At 38.7% G+C, this 24182-nt stretch overlaps 1 protein-coding gene across 3 annotated transcripts in view; it reads left to right on the forward strand.

Moving 5' to 3' along the window:
* LOC121390456 (ephrin type-B receptor 1-B-like) overlaps window positions 1-24182 on the forward strand; it is a 138048-nt gene that overhangs the window by 61777 nt on the left and 52089 nt on the right. For all 3 annotated transcript variants that reach the window (XM_041522275.1, XM_041522276.1, XM_041522277.1), the window contains exon 3: window positions 20108-20786. In XM_041522275.1, the coding sequence (XP_041378209.1) occupies window positions 20108-20786 (679 nt within the window). The remainder of the gene's footprint in view (window positions 1-20107; window positions 20787-24182) is intronic.

The following is a 24182-nucleotide window of genomic DNA, read 5'->3' on the forward strand; positions in this document are numbered from 1 at the left end:
GTGTAATAAAGGCTGTGGTATGTACTATCCTGTCTGTTGGATGGTGCATATAAAAGATCCCTTGCTGTTAATCGAAAAGAATAACCCATGAATGGCGACAGCAGGTTTTCTATTTCAATATCTGTGTGGTCCTTAACCACATGTCTGATGCCATATAATCGTAAATAAAATGTGTTGAGTGCGTCGTTAAGTAAAACATGTATTGAGTGGTAGGTTGTTAATATAAAAACAGGAATTCTGCAGAATTAAATGTCTCACCTACCATACACTTTTTCAGTGCACTGCGATGAACATCCATAGATTTAAATTGGTTTAAAAATTAATGGTTTTAAAATATATTTTTATTAGACGTGTGTCGGTCACAGATTAGTACAACGACGGATTCTTATCCATCAAAATGGACAGCTGTGAAATCAGAGCCGATCCATAACAAACTAATAATATTCCAAGATCGCGTTTAGATTGATCAGTCCAGCCATACTGATGATGATGGCGACACGTTGATTGATAAATCATTAATTTTCATGCTTATCGAAGTGGTCTTAACATTCAGAGTACTATTTAATACAGTGTTAATGTTTTTATCATTTGAAGAGCAAACTGAATGTTTTTATTAATTCCAGTATTATTGATACGCTTGGTACTTTTAATGTTAAAAGTTTACAGAGATATTTGTACTGCACTCGTTCCTCAGTGTGCACGGGACATACCCCGGTCGTAGAGCAATAGGTTGATGTGTGATGGGTCCTGGGATCAATTGCCCTTGGTGGATCCAATTTTCTTTTTCCTTTCAATAATTGCGGTTTGATGCTTGGTTGGATTGCAACATTATTTCCCCCTTTTTACCCTTCTAATTAATAAACATACACAAATAGGTAAAATCTTTAAGACTTCTGTTTGTGCTTATGCAGGAAAATGATTCTTTTATTTTAGTCCGATAATAATCATGGTAACAGTTGTTTGCATTATATATCATATTTCCAGACTAAAACCAATGGTGTGATGTACACACACACTGTGTACAGGCCTACATGGTGTGTGTGTGTGTATACACACATATACATATATATACTTGATTGTTTTCATTTGTTTTATCTACTAATCCTCAAGTTTCTTGCACAATTTCCAGTCAGAATTACTCTGGCATTTAAAGATCTTAAGTCTTTAAGCCAAAGTTTATGGACTCTGATTATGGGCTTAGGATCCGAATTGTCAATATTTACTCTGTGTTATATCTCTGTATGATACACATGTTCATTAAAATGTGTACTTATTGCTTGTTTAGGGGTGGGATATAGCTCAGTAGTAGAGCTATCGCCTGAGGTTCAGGAGCGTCAGAAGCAATTAAAAGTTGGTACGGCCATGAAAGCAATGTATATGATGGGATCTATACTATGCGAGTGCCACCATGGACATAGGAAGAAAAAAAAAGTACCACTTCCGACACCCCTGAGGTATGATGGGTCCCAGGATCAAGCTCTCTCAAGGGACTCAGGTTTTTTCCTGTTCCAACTATTCCCCTCTACTGATACATCAAAGGCGTGTGTATGTACTGTCTTGTTTATATATATATATATATATATATATATAACTACTGATTAAGCTAATTTAAAAGAATACTTTGTGTGGCTGGAAAAAAATATTGTTGATCACTTTCTAGATTGTGAAAAAAAGTTTGTTTTGTTTAATGACACCACTAGAGCACATTGATTTATTAATCATCAGCTATTGCATATCAAACATTTGGTAACTACATTTTTCCATTAGCAGCAAGAGATCTTTTTAATGTATTTTCCCATAGACAGGACAGCACAAACCATGACATTTGATATACCAGTCATGAGGCACTGGTTGGGATGGGGAAAACCTAATTAGACTATGAATAACCTCTGGGGGATTTGATTCTATGACCAAAACACCTCCGGTGAGCACTCTAGCAACTGAGCCAGATCTTGCCCCCTCTAGAGCGTAAGTCACAGTTACCATACATTTAAAGGGACAGACCCTAGTTTATTTTCCACTTGGACCCTAGTTTCAACCTGTACAAATGGACACTAAGTTTGGTTAATTTACAAACCAGTAAAAAATTTGGATACAACAGAGTGAAACAAGAGTCTGTGACATTAAAATACCCTTAAAAACAGACAAAATGCGACTCCATAACCATTACTTCTCAAACGCATGTGCATTTTTAAAAATATGAAAAATGCATTTTGTGTTGTTAGAAACACCAGAATGACCAGAAATACTTCGGTTCTACGGAAATTGATAATTTAAGCAATACAATAGAAGTAATATTTGATTTTGTTGATGATAAATGACTCTAATAGTGAAAAATATGCCTTAGTGTTCAAAACCTAGTGTATGTCCCTTTAACAATGACTAATCTAATAGAGACTGATTAGGCAAATACTTGAGAAGTTATTAAACCGTCCTCGACCGCTATCTTCCAGTGTATTACTTAACTACATGTACTTAATATACAATAATAATAAATTAACCAATCCAGCCATTATCTACTAGTATCTGTCTATACCCCTGCAAATGACAGCTATCTTAATTCTTAATCTCAAGTTCATCACAGTGCTTGTTTTGTTTCGAGGATAAATGTCGTAAAGGTATTTACTTGAGTACCATCATCTGGGCACTGGTCAGACTGATCCCGCAATTTACTCGTTACCGCGACTAATCGCTCGTTTACAGGAGGAGATAATCCCAGTGTCGCTGATAGCCCCAGATAGGAGCGTGTGTTATTCAAGAGTGTTTGAGGAATGGCGTAATGCTCGGTAACAAGGGCTCATGGGTTAATCAGTTGGGGCAGTCTTGAGACGAAGACCTGAAATATGATAACACTGAACTGGATATGTGCACTGGGGTTTGGAAGAACTTAAATTAGGAACATGTTATGGAAAGGGCAGTTTCCTTGCAATGCATGTTGTTTCTGTAATTAATACTTCTGAACTTTTATTTCTTATTGTGGTGTGTGTGTGTGTGTGTGTGTGTGTGGGCGTGGGCGTGTGTGTGTGTGTGTGTGTGTACACAAATTTAAATGTGTTTCTGGGATTAATTTGACATCATAAATAGCTATATATGGTTAGCTGTCACTATACAAATATATTGTACAAAGTGTTTTTGACCTGCAAATGATTAAAATTTAAACAACAATAGATTTTTTTTATTTTTTTTTAAATATCACTTCAGTGATTCAACTTTTGGAAATTCATTGATTTTTTAAATCCAGCCCAAGTCTACAATTTGGATGCAAGTATGATTTTCAGTGCAAGATTGAATTTCACTCAGAGCAAGTCTGAAATTCAGAGGGAGTCTAAAATTCACTGCAAGTCTTAAATTCAATGCATGTTTGAAATTCACTTTTAGTCTGAAATTATAACTGAGTCTGAAATTTGGTGCGAGATTGAAGTTCCCAGTGAGTCTGAAATTCGGTGTGAGATTGAAATTCACTGCGAGTCTGAAATTTGAGGCGAGCCTGAAATTCGCTGCGAGTCTCTGAAATTCAGTGCGAGCGTGTTGATGTTTGATATTATGTCTGAAACGTTTTAATATGACCGATGTTCCTTGGAGTCCAACAGCAGCAAATCTAAAATTCACCGCGAGCCTGAAATTCACTGCGAGCCTGAAACTCAGTGTGAGCATGTTGATGTTTGAGATTGTGTCTGAAAGGTTTCAATATGACCGATGTTCCTTGGAGTCCAACATTCCCCCCCCCCCCCCCCCCCCAACTTTCTGTCTTGGACGACAGAGCTTGCTCCGCAAGCACTTGCACCCAAGACAGGCGTGCGCTACAACAGCTTGCTCTGAATGTGCACGTTAAACCCTATGACATGACATGACATGACATGACATGAGTCCAACAGCAGCAAGTCTAAAATTCACTGCGAGCATGTTGATGTTTGAGATTATGTCTGAAAGGTTTCAATATGACCGATGTTCCTTTGAGTCCAACAGGCCCACCAGATTGTGGAGATCTAATGAACCAGTGATGCCATTGTGTCGCGACCGACTTGGTTGCAATGTTAATGAGCATTTAGCACTGCCATCCAAACCTTCTTTGGGGAAGTCATTAGTTAAGCAGTGCCTTCTAAATTCTCTACAGGGAGCAGTCGTTATTGAATTTTTTTCATTTAGGTTTTCTATAGGGAGCAGTCATTATTTAGTTTTTCAATCCAGATTTTTTACAGGGAGTGGTCGCTTTTCTACAGGGAGCAGTCATTATTTAGGTTTCCCATCCATTTGGGCTATTTCTCATTCCATCCAGTGCACCATGACTGGTATATAAATTGAAGGCTGTGGTATGAGCTATCCTGTTTGTGGGATGTAGTATATAAAAGATCACTTGCTACTTAAGGAAAAATATAGTGGGTTTCGTTACTAAGACTGTATATCAGGATTACCAAATGTTTGACATCCAATGTGCTCTAGTAGTATCATTAAAAAAAACCCAAACATTAAGTTTATAACCAGTGATAAATAGATCAATGTGCTCTGGTGGTGTTGTTAAACAAAACAAACGTTAACTTTACAATCAATGATAAATAGATCAATGTGCTCTAGTGGTGTCATTAAACAAAACAAACTTTGACTTTTTATATTTTGTAACATTTTCTGTTTTATAATATTAATAGCAGTTTTACATTGAAACAGAGAATATGCGAAACTGCATCACCTTCGATTAATAATTCATCCTTAATGATAGACTTTTTGAAATTTGAAACCTTGTGATGTGAAACACTTGAACTTGGTATTTATGAATATTTAAAGTGAGCAGGTCATCTGTCATATGTGATTACCATCTTGGACCGGATCAGTCTTTGTGACAATGCATTATTAATTCTTGAGTCACCATTTTGTGTAAATGCCCAGAAACCGTACACTGTAGGTTTGATATTTTGATATTTTCGATATTCATAATTGCTGGCACTTTGATGGTGGTGGTGGGTGGGGGGACGTGTAGGGAGGGAAAGTGATTTGAAGATTGTCTGTTACTTCTTTAGGATCCATCTGGGCATGAACACCAAAAAAGCATGGCAAACTATAGTAACCCCCCCCCCAACATTTTTTTTTTTTTTTTTTTTTTTTTTTTTTTATAAATAAATTAAAATATTTAATGAAGAAATATTGACAGTAACCCCCTTCTACCCAAATAGTAATGTTAAAATTTATTGTGTTTAACAACACTACTAGAGCAATTAATCATCGGCTACTGGATGTCAAACAGTTGGTCATTCTAGCATATTAGTCCTAGAGGACGTTCAATACATTTTTTAATTAGCAGAAACAAATCATTTATAGGCACATTTATAGGCAGTACATACCAAGGTCATTGGTATACCAGGGGCATGCTACAAATGTAGATCATGACAACAATCGCGACATTCAGAATGTTGATGAGCTTCTCATGCATATGTGTACATGATAACATGCATATGTCAGTCGGTCCCATATAGCTTTAAATAGAAAACACTGAATAATTACGGCCAATTATCTGACCGATGTTCTAACAGCTTGGTGTATGCTAACCAGCAAATTTAATACATCTTTCTGCAATTAATTCTACGTGTGTCTGTGTAAATTCCCACAATGCTGTATACAATGACTGTTAGAACTTAAAAAATGCACATTTGGGGAATCGCCTACAACTGTGTATAAACCAAAACAATTTGTACAGTTTGCGCAAGAAAGATACTAGAACTGAAAGTGTTAAAGCCACGATTTGTTGCTTAGTATTGTGCTTGTAGTTGTGTAAAGATTAAAAATTGTTTTAGTTGGGGTTTTTAATAAAAATCTGTGATGTCTCAAACGTTAATATCTATTTAAATTTTTTATTTCAATACAACATGAGTGCATCCATCCATCCATCCATCCATCCATCCATCCATCCATCCATCCTTCCTTCCTTCTATCCATGTATTCATCCATTCCTTCCATCCATCCTTCCATCCATCCATTTACTTTATGAAACTGTCAGACAGCATGAGACAAAGAATTGCCAGACAGGGAAACCAAGCAATAAAACAGATTTAAAATCATGTCCGAAATCTTCTAAGCAATAACTGCAGAAAAACGTCTTCTAACATTCCAAACCGAAATGGACAGCTGGCAAAGGAAATCATATTCAACAGCCTCGTTATTCCACAACGGGGGAGCCAAATTACCCAATAATAACCCTGCCACGCAATCACGGCAACCAGTCAGCCCGTGATTCATCCCACAATGCATTTCATCCTCCGATCTAAAACTCTGAGAACTGCAAAGATATGCCATCATCTTGTATTCAATTACATCTTCGGCCCGTAATCACCTCTACACAAGCACCCGCAAAAGGAGGACAATGAAAACGGCGGCACAGAAAGCAGCCGGCTATTCCAGCTCTCAATCGAAACAATTATTTTCAAATTTATCCGTAAAACCTCCATCTCTAAGTGGCCCATCACGGGAAACGGACGGCGAGCGTTTCTTGATGTCTCCACGCGGTAATGGAGTCGGGCAGTCGTGAAGACGGTGTGAATGGATTTCGCCGCAGTTATGACGGTGTGGCAATGATTTTTCTGCGGTCGTAATTAACACGTGAACTGGTGACCATGTTTTTGTGGCGTGTGCAATCAGGAGGATTCATTGGTTTGGTCAGCCAACAGGTTAGAAATGCATCGAAGACGACGCCCGTGGCCATAAATGCGTGTAAAATACCATCTGCGGGTAACTAGAGTGCAGCTAATGTAATTAGTGTGCACTAGAAAATTAGTCCCTGAGACTGCACGGCCTTCATTAAGGTAGTGTATGGTCAAGCTTTGTTAACTATTGGCTTTAAGACTGGAAGGTTCTGAGTTCGAATCCCAGTACAGGCTTCAAACCAGAGAGAATGACTGAACCATATTAAAAAATGACGTCTTGAATAAATAAACCAAAGCTGTGTTCTTGTGATTATTCAGTTTTCCTATTCTTTACTGTTTTAATCAAGGAAAGAAGTATTTTGTTTATGGTATCTCTTAACACATGGTTATTTCAAGACGAGAGAGAGAGAGAAGAGAGAGAAAGAGAAAGAGAGAGAGGGAGACACACACACACACACACACACGTGCACACATGCACAAGCACCATTTGTAGCCACAGCTATTCATGTATGCGAGCTAGTGTTTAAAAATACCCTTGCCATAAGATGATGGATATTCAAATACATTATTCCATTTAGCTATCAGGTTTTATTACTCTGTTCATGAAAATTTAATCTCGATTTTCTTTCTAAAGCAATTTCACGATCAATTGTTTTAGGATTTTTTCCCCAACAATGTAAATTTTGTGTTTGTCTTGTTAACAGAGTGTAATAAATATCTAACCCTTGGAGACCAATTATCTGACAAAACAATTATCTGTCCAATGCACAATCAATTCTTTTCTGTCATCAACATGTTTGTTAGTTTGACAAAAAAAACTTCAACTTTAAAAGAGTTTAAAATTTATACTTTTAAGCTTGTTAAACAATCAATTGAGTAGTCTTGTTTGAAAAAAATTATTTGACAGTACATGATAGATACTGATGGAAAGAAATAAGGGAACACATCAAATTGTAGACCAAATTTAATTCACAACTAGCGTAATAATGTCTGTATTTCATACCAAGTTGTAATGTGGGATTGAATGTCTGTAGTGTTGCCTATGTGTTCCCAGTCAACTTCTGACAATATGAATTAGCCATAGGTTCAAATCTTCTCGATGGACACTGGGTTTTTATCCAGCTGCAACTAGATCCCTATAGATGACTGGATACACCAGTTATGGGGAAAACCCTAATCAGAGAATGGGTCCACTGAGATGGTTCGATCCTGTGACCCAAACACCCGAGGCAATCACTCTACCCACTGAGCTAGATCCCGCCCCTCATATACGTTATGTGCCACTTCTGGGTTCACCAAACTGTACTACCGAAAAGCCCATTTCCGTCTCTCTACAGCGATCAGTCAGCACGGGCGACAACCAATTTAAAATGCAACCGCTCAACTCGTTTCAGCCAATTGATTAGTTATCTCAGCTTGCCGATTTCACCGAGGAAATGTATATTTTTTTGTGACCCGAATAAGACGTCAATATTTTCCTCCGCATTTAATCACAGCTAGTGTGCTATTGACAGTGTCGCTGCCACAGTTCAAAGCGATGGCCATAAGCATTTCACGTTTTTTCCGAGAGTCCAATCTGAAATAACCATAGTAGCCGCTGACACAAAAATTGCCGCGTCAATCAGAAACGAAAAGGTGCCACAGTGTAAATGGGAGGAATTTCAATAGGGAATATTGTGAGAGAGAATTGTTGCATCAATCACAAATGAAAAGGTGCCACCTTGTAAATGGGAGGAAATTTAACAAAAGATATTAATGAATAGACTTACATGTATTCTTATTAGGGGGAACGAAGGAATTTCAAGCAAAAAAATGCACAACAAAACAAAAGTTAGCCATCCTTTTACCAAATAGCTTTATGTTGGGGTGTTAAACAATCAACCAATCATTCAGTGTGTGGTAAAATGCATATAAAAGATCCCTTGTTACTTTTGTTCAGGAGTGGTGACAGTTAGTCTCTCTCTCTCTCTCTCTCTCTCTCTCCCCCCCTCTCTCTCTCTCTCTCTCTCTCTCTCTCTCTCTCTCTCTCTCTCTCTCTCTCTCTCTCTCTCTCTCTCTCTCTCTCTCTCTCTCTCTCTCTCCATCCCTCCCCCCCCCCCCCCCCCCAAGTGTCAAAATAACTATATGTCAAACACCAAATAACCATAGTTCAAAATGTGCTGAGGTGTTATTATCCAAACATTCCTTTCTTTCTCCTCCTACCCTCTTGAGGGTTTCTAATTGGTTGTGTGAGTTTACAACTCCACAATAATCCACTAGGACAGTATTTTCAAGGACAGCAACACATTCGTTCAATTTCCACGATAATTAGCAGTGGTTTTCGAGTTTTAGACATCGCTTGGTTTAACACCTCAATATTCCACTACTGACATTCAGCTACTGTCTTTTGTAAGAGCGTATCCTGAGTGCAACATCTGTCGAAGAATTTCTTGTCTTTGTGTACGATCCGAAGCGTAATATTTTCTCCGTCAATTCGTCCTGTTTCAGAGCCTTTTCTTTTAACCCGACAAAGCAATGTAATGACGGCGTTATCCCCCCAGCATGGATCCCCAACTGAATGGGGACTGATTGTCAATCGTTGTCCACGACAATGACCTGTAAAAATTGCGAGGACAAAAAAGAAAGACTTGAGATGTTTAGTATTGTTTGAGGATCGTTATTGATTGATGTCTTGTCTCTACACCGTGGAGACAGAACATTTTCTTGTTCGTAGAGAAGACATCTTTCTGTCTTTCTCACTTTCTCTTCATCTTCCCTGTCTCTCTTCCCCTCCCTATATCTCTGTGTTTCTTTACATGTATGCATCTCTGTGTCCGGCTGTCCCTCTCTGTCTTTCTCTCTGTGTGGTTGGCTGTTATTCACAGTGTATTTTTCTCACTCTCATGCTCATATGCTCTCTCTCTCTCTCTCTCTCTCTCTCTCTCTCTCTCTCTCTCTCTCTCTCTCTCTCTCTCTCTCTCTCTCTCTCTCTCTCTCTCTCTCTCTCTCTCTCTCTCTCTCTCTCTCTCTCTCTCTCTCTCTCATGTAAATAGCAACCTGTATAGAAAAGCCTGGACATGAAATTAACAGACACAATTTGTATGGATTCCTAGGGTGAACTTTATAAACAAGTGTGACTGCATGCATACTTACATTTCCATTGTTGATTTGAATAGCCCATGAACACAGGCATGTCATCCCATATATCAGGCATATTTACCTGTACGGTATAATGTCATTTATTCACACATCTACAATGTACTTTATGTTGAATAAGTGCTATATCTCATGTCTGACTGCCAGAGACTGGCATTACATATGCTGTTTTGTGAGCCCTTCACACCAAGATGACACATAAAAGAGAGATTGATGTACTATTGGATTATAGAAATTGTGACACTGCCAACTTGGACTCTCTATTTATGGCATAACTGTGAGGTTGTTCGCCCGACGTCTACGTCCGATATTGGACACTAAATCATGGGATATTACAAATATTACACACTTCGGCTCACAGTGACCATGCAGCAAGTTTTAGCTGCGTCAGACAAGGGTGTTTTTTATTGGTGTAGACATTTTATGATAGGGCGTTCGTTTAATTTGGCTATAAAACTTATGTGTAGCAGGTTTTTTTGTTATTTATGTATTTTGGGCCGTTTTACAAGTGAATGGATGGGTAGGTAGCTGGGTGAATGAGGTGAGTGAGTGAACAAATGAATGGATGGATGGGTGGGTGGGTGGTTGGGTGGATGGGTGGGCGGACGAACGGATGGAAAACTTGCTGCCACACATGGTACCCTTTTACCCTCTTTATTACCATTTCTATTAACATCAAATGATGTTTTATATTCATCAAAACTGGATATACAAATCCTAGAAGCATTGTTTGGAATGTCTGATATGTCTGATAAGAAACAAAACAAAAACAAATATTAAACATGTGTGTGTGTGTATTCTTTATGAGCAGCAAGGAGTCTTTTACAAGCTGTTACTGTTGATGTATACCAGTCACCAAAGAGAAAGAAAAGGGAAGAAACATCCTGACAAAGAAATAAACAGCAGTTAAAAAAAATTTGGTTAAAGTTTGATTTGTTTAACTACACCACTAGAGCACATTGATTTATTAATCATCAGCTATTGGATGTCAAACATTTGGTAATTCTGACATAGAGAGCAAACCTGCAACATGTTTCCATTGGTAGCAAGGCATCTTTTATATGCATCATCCCACAGACAGGATAGCACATACCAAGACCTTTAATATACCAGTCGTGATGCACTGACTGGAATGATAAACGATATTTTTACCTCTCTACACCAAAGCACTTAACACGTAATCATTCATGCATGTAATAAACGTAAATTTGGAGATAGTTTTTGTGTAATTTGACAAAGAAACTATGAAAAAAAGCAACCCTCTTGTATCTGAATGCATTTATTGATTGTTGTGTAAAACCGTACTCTGGGACTAATACGTTTCCATTGTCGCATCACGCAAAGTGTTTGTTATTGCATGTTGCCGTAGAAATTGTCCAATCATCATGACAGAACTCTCTGTATTTATAGCTGAAAGTGGATAAGCAGTTTTCATGTACGTTGTTAAAAGTCTTTGTCCAAATTGACTTAAAGATAGTAATTTCACAGTTATTTATGTTGATAAGAAGTTGAGTGAAAACAGGCGATGGTAATGGAAGAATGTGGGTTTGTTTTTTGGTGTGTGTGGGTTTTTTAAAACATTTGTTGCAAAGTAAAATGAACCTTGTTTGTACGGTTGTTTCAAGGGCTAGGGATGGTATGTTTGAATCCTAATTGAATGTAAGCAAGAAAACAATTATAAACTAAAGAAGAAAAACAAAAATGTGGAATATTTGTTTAATAACACCTCAGCATATTTTAAACTTTGGTGTCTAACATAGCAGTTATAATGAGAGAGAGAGAAAGAGAAAGCGTGTGTGTGTGTGTGTTGTGTTGTGTGTGTGTGTGTGTTGTGTGTGTGTTGTGTGTGTGTGTGTTGTGTGTGTGTTGGATGTGTGATGTGTGTGTGTGTTGTATGTGTGTGTTGTGTTGTGTGTGTGTGTTGTGTGTGTGTTGTGTGTGTGTGTGTGTGTGCTGGGAGAGAGAGAGTGCTAGGGAAAGAGTGCTTGGGAGAGAGTGCTGGGAAAGGGAGAGAGAGTATGCTGGAAGGGAGACAGGGAGAGAGAGAGAGTACATGTGTGTGCTGGAAGAGAGAGAGGGAGAGAGAAAGAGGGGAGAGAAGGGGGATGAGTGACTGAGAGAGAGAGAGAGGGAGAGAGTGAGTGAGTGAGTGAGTGAGTGTGCTGGGGAGAGAGAGTGCTGGGAAAGGTGGAGAGAGAAGTGGAGGGGAGAAAAAGACAAAAAGGATAGAGAAAATGAAGGAAGAGACGAGAGAGGGAAGAGAGAGAAGGAGTGGGATAGAAAAAGGAGAGAGGGAGAGATACACACAGACATGTAGAGATAGAGATAGGCAGATGCAGAGGGTAAGATACAGATAAAGGGGGATAGAGGACCAGGAGCCCTGCTTGCACCACTTAACGCTGTTCCTATCCGAAATGTACCAACAGATCTTTTTAAATATATGCTCTTTCCCCATCAATGGGACAGAAAGTATTAAATTAATGATGATATATCTCCAAATGCCTTTAACACTGCAGATCTGACAGACTAGTTAGAACATTTTCTTCACAATGACTTCACTTCGTGTTTATCTTTTACCGCTTGATTTGTATCCATGTTTTCACTCCGTTTTAAATAGGATACGTATTGCTTGTAATGGCCCCGACTAAATGAGGCATGAGGAATAGGTCCAGACAAGGGGTGGGTAGGTGGGGGGATAAAGCAGTCTATTAATTGGCAAAGCAGACACTAGGGGAAGGAAAGGTTTTTCTTTGGAATGTCAGAAATCTTTTAACAGTATTGGTTTCTGCTGGATAGCTGTGTCTTAATTAATATGTGTCACGGTTTTTTGGGGTTTTTAAAAATATTTTTAGTTTACTTGAAAGAGATGTTGATTTAAGGAAAAAAATATTAATGACTTCATTATGTTTTAAGGATAAGCTATAGGTATCTGGTGTTGTTTACATAGTTATTTTGACACTTTAGAGGGAGGGAGGGAGGAAGGCAGAGAGTGTGTGTGAGTGTAGGAGAGTGATAGACACAAAGAGAGATAGTGTGAGAGAGAGAGAGAGAGAGAGAGAGAGAGAGAGAGAGAGAGAGAGAGAGAGAGAGAGAGATAGAGATAGAGAGAGAGAGAGAGAGAGAGAGATAGTGAGAGAGAGAGATAGTGAGAGAGATAGTGAGAGAGATAGAGAGAGAGAGAGAGAGAGAGAGAGAGAGAGAGAGAGAGACCACATGCATTACGTCTACTGAAAAAGTAGTAAATAATCTTTTATGTAGTCAGGAGAGTACATAGCACATCCATTGATGTACCAGTCATTGGGCATTGAATAGGATGGAAAATAACGGCTTTCTTCTCTAGGACCATATGTCACAATTACCAAATGTTTCACATCCGATAGCCGATGATTAATAAATCATTGTGCTCTAGTGGTGTCGTTAAACGAAAACAACTTTTAACTTTTTTGTAACTGCATGTATGTGTTTTATGAAGACCATAAAAATAACAAAAACATACTGAAATATTTGTATGCACAAGTTGATACATACATTGAATGTTTTTTATTCATTTCTGATTTCTCTTTGAATTGCCATACAAACATAAATTACTGCAGCTTTGTAAGATTTCTATGGTAAATTGACACAGACGTTTAACATGACCCATTCAATTTGGATGTCTGGGAACAGCTTAGTGATATTTATACAACGATTCTTCAAGTTCTATTTAATGCAGCTGTTAATAATAAAAGCTTTTTTTTTTCTTTCTTTTTTTCTTTCTTTTTTTATTCATCTTCAGTTTATTTATATGTACAGACATAAGTCATTCTTAAGCTTTTATTTCTGTGTCTCCATACAAACATTTTCGCTCTTCTGTGTTCGAAAGTGTTTTTTGTGCTAAATGCGAGCATGCAGAAAGATTGATGAAGGAGGGAATTATTAGCAGTTTGATCCATTGAGACATATTTCTTGCAATAAAAACCTCGGGTGTATTGTGTCTGCTTCTTCTTCATACCCTCTCCTTCATTTTCAGTTTCTCTTTCCTTCTTTGTGTTGTGCATTCAGAAAATGGGGTTTCCTTTTAACAGTACATACTGCAACACATTTAAACAGTGGACATTGATGAAAAATTTATTCAGCAAGGTTTTCTCTTCTCAAACAATTTGCCAGCAATTCATACAGGCAATGCTGGCTTTTTATTAAAAAAAATTTCTTCTAATCTTTTTTTTGGCCTTCTTTTTGATGTGAATTCAGAAAATGGGGTTTCCTTTTAACAGTACATACTGCAATACATTTAAACAGTGGACATTGATGAAAAATGTATTCAGCAAGGTTTTCTCTTCTCAAACAATTTGCCAGCAATTCATACAACAAGCAATGCTGGGTTTTTGATGGGATTAAACAGTGGTGGATTGATTTCTTTTCTCGATCAATAGTCCAGTACCGTCTCCTAGATGTGTTAGCGTGGCAGTATGGCGGGATGACGGGCGGGCGGGTGAGCAAGTGAGTGAGTGAGCGAACGATCTCGACAAAACGAGCCCAGGCAGAACTATTAATTCCATTGCGGAGAAACGGGTCCGTTTGAAACGTACATGTTCTGTTGATTGAATATTGCAGAACAAACATTTTAATGGGTTTTATAGGCTCTCTTCTTCTTTTTTCTTCTTCTTTTTTTAGGTTTTCTTTTGTTGTTTTGTTGGGGGGTTTTGTTTTTGTTTTGCTTTCAATTGTCAAAACATCATTTATTTGTTCTGTCTTTTATTCTGTCTTTCATCTTCAGTGCGTTGTTTATTCATCTTGTCTTTCTTTTATCTTCCTCATGTATGTGCTGTTTGAGGTTTTGAGTTTTTTTCTATGCTTGGTGTTGGCTCACTATTGAGTTTTCCCTTTGGTTAATGTCAAGATTTATCTTTTTTTTTCAAGTTGAGTATTTGTTATCATTGTTGAGTTTTTATTCTGCTCATTGTTGAATTTTTTAATCCTGCTTAATGTTGAAGATTTTGTCTGCTGTGTGTTGAGGTTTTTATCTACACATAGTGTTTTTCTTGCTGAAAGTTCCATTCTGTTTATTACGAAGAGTACATCTTGTTAGTATCACACATTCCCACATCGTTTATCTACAAAGTTTTCTTTTAATACTATAATCAAATTCAAGTTAAAAACAGATCAGGATCCCGATGGGATTTATACCATATAGAAAATGAAATCCAAGGGAGGATTCTGTGTTTGCCCAGGATAGCATGCTTGAACCTTAATTGGATATAAGCACGGAAATAAAGTTGAAATGAAAGCCTTCCAGGATTTGAATGTTGAATCCTGGCATATATCATATATACACTGTAATTTTTTTTTTTTAATTGCATGTGCATGTATGTGTAAACATATTCACTTACATTTTAAGTAACCAAAAATTCACTTTGTTTTAAAAATATATACAGTCACTGCAACAGCTGCACAAATAGGTAACATCTTGATTTTTTTTTAATTTTCTGTCGGACACTAACATGTTTCTATTTCACAAAGGTTATTGTCCTTCCCCCAACAATAACAACACTGCCTCCCAACAGGTAAGGTTTAAAACTGCCAACAAAAGGCTCTCCACTGACGCTGATTAATAAAACAGGTAATGGACAGCGGCGGCCGAGGGGTAAACGCTAGGTCAAGTCGCCTGCTCAGAGAGTGTATGAAAAAATGTCACGCTGTTACTGCTAAAGAACGGGGGCCATTACGCTGTTGTGACAACAGCCACGGCTGGGACAATGATTTCCCAACACCATGGGTACACCAGTGCTGGCAGAGGTCATCGCACATTATTGGTAGGGTAAAAGACCGCAAGTTTTTTTTTTTATAGCTTTTACGGTCAGCAATGCTTGGACACACTCCAGGGTTGGATGTCCAGCTGGGTGAAGTAAAGACCTGTAAGTGCGGGGATTGACCGAGAAGAATGGGTGCTTAAAGGAAGAAAAAGAAAAAGAAGAAAAGGGTGGTTAAGAACCTTGGAGGCAGGATTTGGCATCTGTGCAAAATGGATGAAGAGTGTCACAGCATGTCGTTGATGTCAGTGTCAACACCTCTTCCCCGGGCACACACACACACACACACACACCCCCCTCAATTTGAAAGGAAATGTTAGGTTTTTTTGTTGATAGTGGTTTTTTCTGTTTTGATATGCAGGTCAAAAGGTCTAGGAACAGTTGTAGAGTCCAGATGATGTCACATTATGGCACTGTCCCCTCACCCCACCCCCACCCCCACCCCTACTCACACATGCTTCATGGTAAAATTATCTAAAAACAACAGCAAAACAACTGGTACCCCAATTTGAAGTGATTAAAAAAAATTGTCTGTTTGGATGCTTTGGTCAAAAGACTGTTGTTGGTTGCCAGATAGCTAGCTATAGAGAGGGGAGAATGACATACCACTGGCCATCATCTGTCATACTCCAGATACACAATCCCCACCCCACTCCAATTTCAAGTTTATCCTCCAGATACACAACCCCCATCCCACCCCGATTTGAAGTTTATCTTCCAGATACCCCACCCCCACCCCACCCCGATTTGAAGTTTTTTGTACAAAAATCTTCTGTTTTGAAGTGTGGGTCAAAAGGTCTGTAAAAGCCAACTGTTACTGTCAGGCCGTGCACACAATGGTTGTGCCCAACCAGCGACAGATGAATTGATGTTGGGAGGTTAGACGACTAATTTGAAGGATTTTTACGACTGCTTCAACAGTTTGACAGCCTCCACAATAGACCCTGGCCAGGAGGAAGGAAGACGCACAAAGAAGCCAGTCGAATTTCTCTCGGCGATTAGCAATGACCATGAGCGGGCTTGCGATACCAATCATGCCGCTATGGCAAAATTACAGTATCATTAAATTTGCCTGATCGTGGGCAGTCCCCATTTGTAATTGTGGGATTGAAAGAGAGAACGGGAAAAAGCCAGGTTTATGGGAAAATGTTATCATGAAGATGGAATCAAGTTAGGTCATAATGGAAGATGGTCAACCGAAGCTGAGCCCATTTATAATAGAAGATGGCCAAAAGATGCTGAATCTCTTAATATAGAATATGGCCAAAAGAAGCTGAGTCCTTTTATAATGGGAAATGGTCAAAAGAAGCTGAGTCCATTTATAAAGGAAGATGACCAAAAAGAAGCAACGTCCAAAGTCCATTTATAATCGAAGATGGCCAAATGAAACTTAATGTCATCTGGTTGCAAGCGTGTACACAACGCCGGATGAAGTCCAATTGTACGGAGTCACACAGCCATGAATATACGGTCTGGAGGTTGGCACTGCTCATTTTGGCGATTTTATATTCATGAAAAGGGAAATCCCGGTATTTAGCCGTAATGTAATTCAATTTGGTGTGCGGCTCCGCGACCACCTGGCAGTTGTGCATACAAGGCTAAACTGATTTCGCTTTGGTTGTCTTATGGAGAATTTGGTAAGCTGAGACAAGCGAAGAATAACAGAGAGACGTAGACTCTTGTTGAGATAATTGCCGAATTGTGAACTGTGTCGCATCACTGATCGGGAAGAAAATGATGAAACTGATAGGTCCTGACAGAAATGTTGTGATTGGACCAAATGAAATCGGTCAGAGATGCTGATTTCTAAACAGCGTATAGTAATATTTGTGATGGACATGGAAAGATGAATAACACATACACATAACCATTGGAAGTAGGGTGGGTACAAGGAGATGGGCAAGCATGGTGGTTTGCTGGAGGGTGGGGTTGGGGGTGTCGGTGGTTGGATTGGTCCTTCCATTTCTGAAGGTGGAATGACCAGAATATTCCTTGCTTTCCCACAGTGGAAAAGCTTCTCAATAACTAACCCCTTGTGTCAGAAGCTATTTATTAATTAATGATATTGGTCAATTATCACATTGTCTTAATGGTTTTAAAATCTTTTAATTATGAATATACAATGTAATACATTATTACCAAATGCAGAGTTGTTACTTTTTTGTACAGTTTTGCTCTTCAAATTCAATTCTCTAAAATATATAATAAAATACTCTTCTCTTTTTTTGTGTCAGTATGCGTCTTAGCACATGTTCATGATGTGTAAATTCTGCAAATAACCTTTGCTATCTACAAATTAAAATACTGCATGCATATAAATTCCACAACTGGACAGACCTTATAACAGAGAGAGGCGGGGCATAGCCCAGTAGTAAAGCGTCCGCTTGATATGTGGTCGGTTTTATGATCAATCCCAGTTGGTGGGCCCATTGGACTATTTTTCATTCCAGCCAGTGCACCACAACTTGTATATCAAAGGCCATGGTATTTGTTATCTTGTTTGTGGGATGGTGCATATAAAAGATCCCTTGCTACTAATGGAAAAATGTAGTGGGCTTTCCTCTCTAAGACTATATGTAAAAATTACCAAATGTTTGACATCCAATAAACGATGATTAATAAATCATTGTGCTCAAGTGGTGTCGTTAAACAAACAAAAAAAACCTCTCTAGATATTACCAAATGTTTGATATCCAATAGCCAATGATTAATAAATCAATGTGCTCTAGTGGTGTTGTTACAAAAATTATAATAACAAAAAGTATGACCTGAAGAGAGAGCTGACTTCTCTGACTATAGATTTCAGACCATGACAGTGACGTGGATGACATGTGACAGTCTGCTGGTGATGTTTGTCCTCGCGTGTCACAGCCAACGGCTCACTCCATCGCCACGTTGTGACAGTTTGTTTTCCTAACAGTGTGACATCTTGTCATCATCATTTTCAGTCCTTGTCAGCAAAGTCTGTGAAATAGGTGTGAGTGTTGAGGATTAAAATGTGAATGTTGAGTGTTGAGGACTAAGTGTGAATGTTGAGTGTTGAGGACTAAGTGTGAATGTTGAGGATTAAGTGTGAGTGATGAGGAATAAACGTGAATGTTGAAGACTAAGTATGAATGTTAAGTGTTGAGGAATAAATGTGAATGTTGAGGAATAAGTGTGAATGTTGAGTGTTGAGGACTAATTGTGAATGTTGAGTGTTGAGGACTAAGTGTGAATGTTGAGGACTAAGTGTGAATGTTGAGTGTTGAGGACTAAGTGAATGTTGAGGACTAATTGTGAATGTTGAGTGTTGAGGACTAAGTGTGAATGTTGAGTGTTGAGGACTAATTGTGAATGTTGAGTGTTGAGGACTAAGTGTGAATGTTGAGGACTAAGTGTGAATGTTGAGTGTTGAGGACTAACTGAATGTTGAGTGTTGAGGACTAAGTGTGAGTGTTGAGGACTAACTGAATGTTGAGTGTTGAGGACTAATTCTGAATGTTGAGTGTTGAGGACTAAGTGTGAGTGTTGAGGACTAAGTGTGAATGTTGAGTGTTGAGGAGGAATTGTGAATGTTGAGTGTTGAGGACTAAGTGTGAATGTTGAGTGTTGAGGACTAAGTGTGAATTTTGAGAAATAAGTGAATGTTGAGGACTAAGTGTGAGTGTTGAGGACTAAGTGTGAATGTTGAGTGTTGAGGACTAATTGTGAATGTTGAGTGTTGAGGACTAAGTGTGAATTTTGAGAAATCAGTGTGAATGTTGAGGACTAAGTGTGAATGTTGAGGACTAAGTGTGAATGTTGAGTGTTGAGGACTAAGTGTGAATGTTGAGTGTTGAGGACTAAGCGTGAATGTTGATGACTAAGTTTGAAAGTTGAATGTTGAGGACTTTGTAATTGTGAATTTTGGTGACTGTAATTATGAATACTGGAGTCTGTAATTGTAAGTGTGTTCAGAGACAGAAAGGGGAAATCACTCTGTTTGACATTACTGAATGTTCCGAGATAGAAACATAAAAGTAAATTGAAAAAGTGTCTTTCAAAAGGAAGCCACTCAGTGTCTTGTTTGACTCTCCAGTAGGTATAGTGAAGAGATATGGATGAAATCTCTTTCGGCGGGCTCTGTCAATTGACAAAGGAATGCAGTACGTAATTACATTCCCCTCCATAAAGCTGCCGTCTGCTCTCCAAGAAAACGTTTTATGTTTTTTAATGTCAAGAACAGAACTGGGGTGGGGTGTATGTCATCAAGGGCAGTTCCGAGAGGGGTCAGGAGGGACTGTTCCTTTCCCCCTTTTAATTGAAGTGCCTCTTTTTTTTCAACAGTTTGTTTACAACACTTTATGAATGTACGTGTATGTATAGATCTACTAGATGCAAGTTTGTTGTGTATGTTATTAAGGGCAGATCCAAGAGGGGATCAGGAGACCTGTCTGCCTCCCTCCCCCCCCCCCAAAAAAAAAATATTTGCCCCTTTTCAACAGTTTGTTTACAATTATTATTTTTTATTTTAAATTCAAAAAAAAAAAAAAAAATACATATATATATATTTTTGTTTGGTATATCTTGCAGTGGCTGGAAGGAAGTTACAACAAGGATGAGAGACCAATCCGCGTGTACACGTCATGTTACGTGATGGCGCCGGGCATCAACAACTGGCTGCGAACGCCATTCATCAAACGTGGCGGTGCCAAGAGCCTGCACATCGACATCAATTTCACGATGCGCAAATGCTCCAAGATGACCGAGCCCAACAATTTGCAGCAGTGTAAAGAGACCTTTAACCTGTACTACTACGAGGCGGATTCCGACTTCGCGAACCAGGGCGTGCCCACGTGGGACTCGACCACATACAAACTCATCGACAAAGTGGCCGGGGACTATCTGTACGAGACCCCGACGCACATCAAGATGAACTCGGAGTCAAGGCGGATAGCCCTGAGACCGGAGCTGCGCGGGGCGTACTTCGCGTTCCAGGACGAGGGCGGGTGCGTGACGCTCATCTCGATCAAGATCTACTACATCACGTGCCCCAACGTGACGGTCAACTTCGCCTTCTTCCCCGAGACTCCCACGGGGGACACGGATTACTCGCTCGTCGACCAGAGGGGCCAGTGTGTGGAAAACGCCGTCGAGATGGAGGCCCCAACCCACCTGTGTCGGAGCGACGGGACCTGGTACGCGAAACCCAAGGGCCGGTGCGAGTGCATGATGGGATATGAAGGGAATCTCGAGAAAACAGAGTGCACACGTAAGTACAAAATATACATTTACACAGCCTTGTTCAATGTAACGTATAGGCGGGACGTAGCCCAGTGATACAGCGCCGTCGGTCGGCCCATTGGGCTATTTGTCGTTCCAGCCAGTACACCACGACTGGTATATCAAAGGCTGTGGTATGTGCTATCCTGTGTGTGGGATTGTGCATATAAAAGATCCCTTGCTGCTAATCGTAAAAAGTAGCCCAAGAAGTGGTGACAGCAGGTTTCCTCTCAATATCTGTATGGTCCTTAACCGTATGTCCAACGCCATATAACTGTAAATAAAATGTCTTGAGTGTGTCGTTAAATAAAACATTTCCTTCATTAAATTCCAAGATTTTAGAGTACTTAATTTTACCCTTCATACCCTCAGGCAGAAACCCTGCTGGAAAAATAATCTCTGCAGCATTTTCAATGGCAGTTTGAGATTAATGTGTAAGAAATTAGTTTAATTTGTTGGTATTAAACAAGTAAATAATTAAGAAAAGGGACATAGAAGATTAAAAGTTCCAAGACAGAATAAATAATATAGAAAACTGAAAACACGGCATTGCCATTTGCCAACTGTCTTAACAACTACCTGTTTATAAAGGACACCTTATTACCGTGGATGTCCACTTTAGAGAGGTTTAACTGTATATGAATGACTTGCTTGAAGCTTTAAACAAAATCCACCACAAAATTTATAAAACTAATTTAGTCCTAAATCCTTGATCCCTGTATTATATCTGATAAAATTGTTTCATTTGCTGGAAGTAATTGAATCTTTTGAAGCAACAATTATCATGTTGCATGAAAAATCCATGCAGTATTTTTAATCAGCCAAGTGATTCATCATATCCAGACTTCCTGTTCCCAGGCAACAAAAACTTGTGGACAATTTTTTTTTTTTTTATTCCTTTTTCCTTTTTTTAATTCTCTTTTTCTTTTTCTTTTTTTTAACTACTCCCAAACCGAGCGTTCCCAGGATCTTTAAATTGTCCATATTAGCACATTATATGAGGATCATTGCTAATTCCACCCTAAAATCGTGTTCATGCGGCTCTCGCACCAAATTGAATGTCACATGTTTACGGCCCAAGGCTGAATTTTCATACACGTCCATTTGTTAATAAAAACGAGCTGATTGGACTGCTCGCATAACTCGGCCCGACACCGGTCTCCCATCTTTTTGTCCCAAGCAAGTCTGAGTCAGCTATTGTTATTGTTGCATTCTGGGATGCATTATGTGTGCGTGCATGCGTGCGTGCATGTTTGTGTGTTTTGGCATTGTTGCACTGTGGGGACAAACATCTTTGTCCCAAGCCGGTCTGAGTCAGCCATTGTTATTGTTGCATTCTGGGATGCATTATATGTTATATTTGTTTTGGTATTGTTGCACTATGGGGACACACCAGTTATCTTCCCTGCTGTAATAGGGAGCAGAGGGGTCGAGGGATGCGAGAGTTGATTAGATTTGAACGAAATTGGTTTAGACACCACGGCAGTAATTCTGTTGTGGCAGCAGGGTTCTCATCTGTTGCTAGCGGCGGTGTTTGACGCATTGTAGTCGAGCTGTGATCGAAATGACAGATGACCAGCGAAGCGCGAAAAGGTGTAGACGTCTCCGTCATAAGACGGAGTATGGAGAAAGGGGGAGCTGTGAATAATAATGAGTGTGTATAATTTGATAATAACTTGTCCTCCATGGTTCATGGACAAGTAATTTATGGAGTCAACGAAATATGATAATGGGTAATCGTCGTGATTGTGGGGAGATTTCTATGGAAACTGGATTAATGTCTAATTAAATATTTTTATTTTTATTTTAATATTTTAAAAAAAAAATGGGGTGGGGGGGACAAGAAAAGATAATTTTAAAAACAAGAACTATATTTATACTTGGTAAAGACATTTTGTATATTCACAATGTACTTTAAAATAATTATAACAACAACAACAATAATAGGGTATATTATTACTATTATTATTAATTATCTCTTAACCTGTCGGTGATGTATACACATGTATATATTTTTTTAACTGATTTATTAATCATCAGCTATTGGATGTCAAACATAGAGATGAAACCTGCTAAAAAAAATTCCATTAGGAGCAAGGGATCGTTTATATGAACCATCCCACAGACAGAATAACACATACCAGTCGTGGAGCACTGGCTAAAATAAGAAATAACCCAATGGGCCCACCAACGGGGATTGATCCCAAATTGATTGCTCATCAAGTGAGCACTTTACCACTGGACTACGTCCTGCCCCTTACATGTTGAAGACTCTTTTTTAATTCTGTCGAGTCATGGTTACATATAAATCGGCCACATGGCATAGGGTTTCGCTTGAACAATCTGAAAGTATTTTTCACTGGATTATTGAAAAGATGAAAAGAATTTCAGTGTTAAAAAAAATTAAAAAATCTACGCACACATCCATCATTGTCAGGTGTTGATTGTGTTTGTATATTATTATAATATTAAGTATCCAGGGTTCCTTCTCTTCAAGGCTTAACCGATTGTACAACAAGTATATACATAAATACAGCTCTTTGGGGTCCATGCTTGAAGGATTTCTTTTGTTCCACTTGTACTTCGATGGAGATACTTATATACACTGTACCATTTCACAGTGTTTTCCCATTCCAACCAGTGTCCCATGACTGGTGTATTAAAGGCTGTGGTATGTGCTGTCCTGTCTGCAGAAAAAGTACATATAAAATATCCCTTACTACTAACAGAAAATGTACTGGGTTTTCTCTTAAGACAACCTGTTAGAATTATCAAAAGAAGAGTTTCATCGCAAAACGCGATAAACGCCACTATACACACCCAATCCTAAAAACGTTTTATTCCAAACCACCATAAACACTACGCCAGTTTCTCTGCAATCTGCGATATATCCTCAGACAATTGTATCGTGTTTTGTTGAAAACTGAATTTGAACTTGTGTTTGTCTACATGTGAACAGTGTCTGAGTGGTGTTCGCACAGTGGTTTTTAATGTGGCATTTATCGCATTTTGCCATGAAACTCTTCAAATGTTTAACATCCAGTGGCTTTTCCCCGTCCCCCTACACACACCATACTGATACCTTGAACTGGTAGTGAAGAGACATTAGTAGACATTTTGTGGGCAAGGAGAGAAATGAAATTTTTCCGATGGATCAATAGTGTGAACAATATTTATTGCCATCAAATATTAAATATTACACTTAAAAATAATATTGAAAGATGGACTCAGTCTGTTGTGGATTTTTGATATTGGTTGGTTACTGCTTTCATTTGTTTACATTTTGATAGAGGCTGCTAATCTGTCAAGCAGTCATCTGCACATAAAATAAAAAATACAGTCTTAACCAGGAAAGGCTGGTCATTACTTCCTGTCCCCTTCATAA

The sequence above is a fragment of the Gigantopelta aegis genome, chromosome 15 (genome assembly GCF_016097555.1).
Source record: "Gigantopelta aegis isolate Gae_Host chromosome 15, Gae_host_genome, whole genome shotgun sequence".
Taxonomy (NCBI): Eukaryota; Metazoa; Mollusca; class Gastropoda; order Neomphalida; family Peltospiridae; genus Gigantopelta; species Gigantopelta aegis.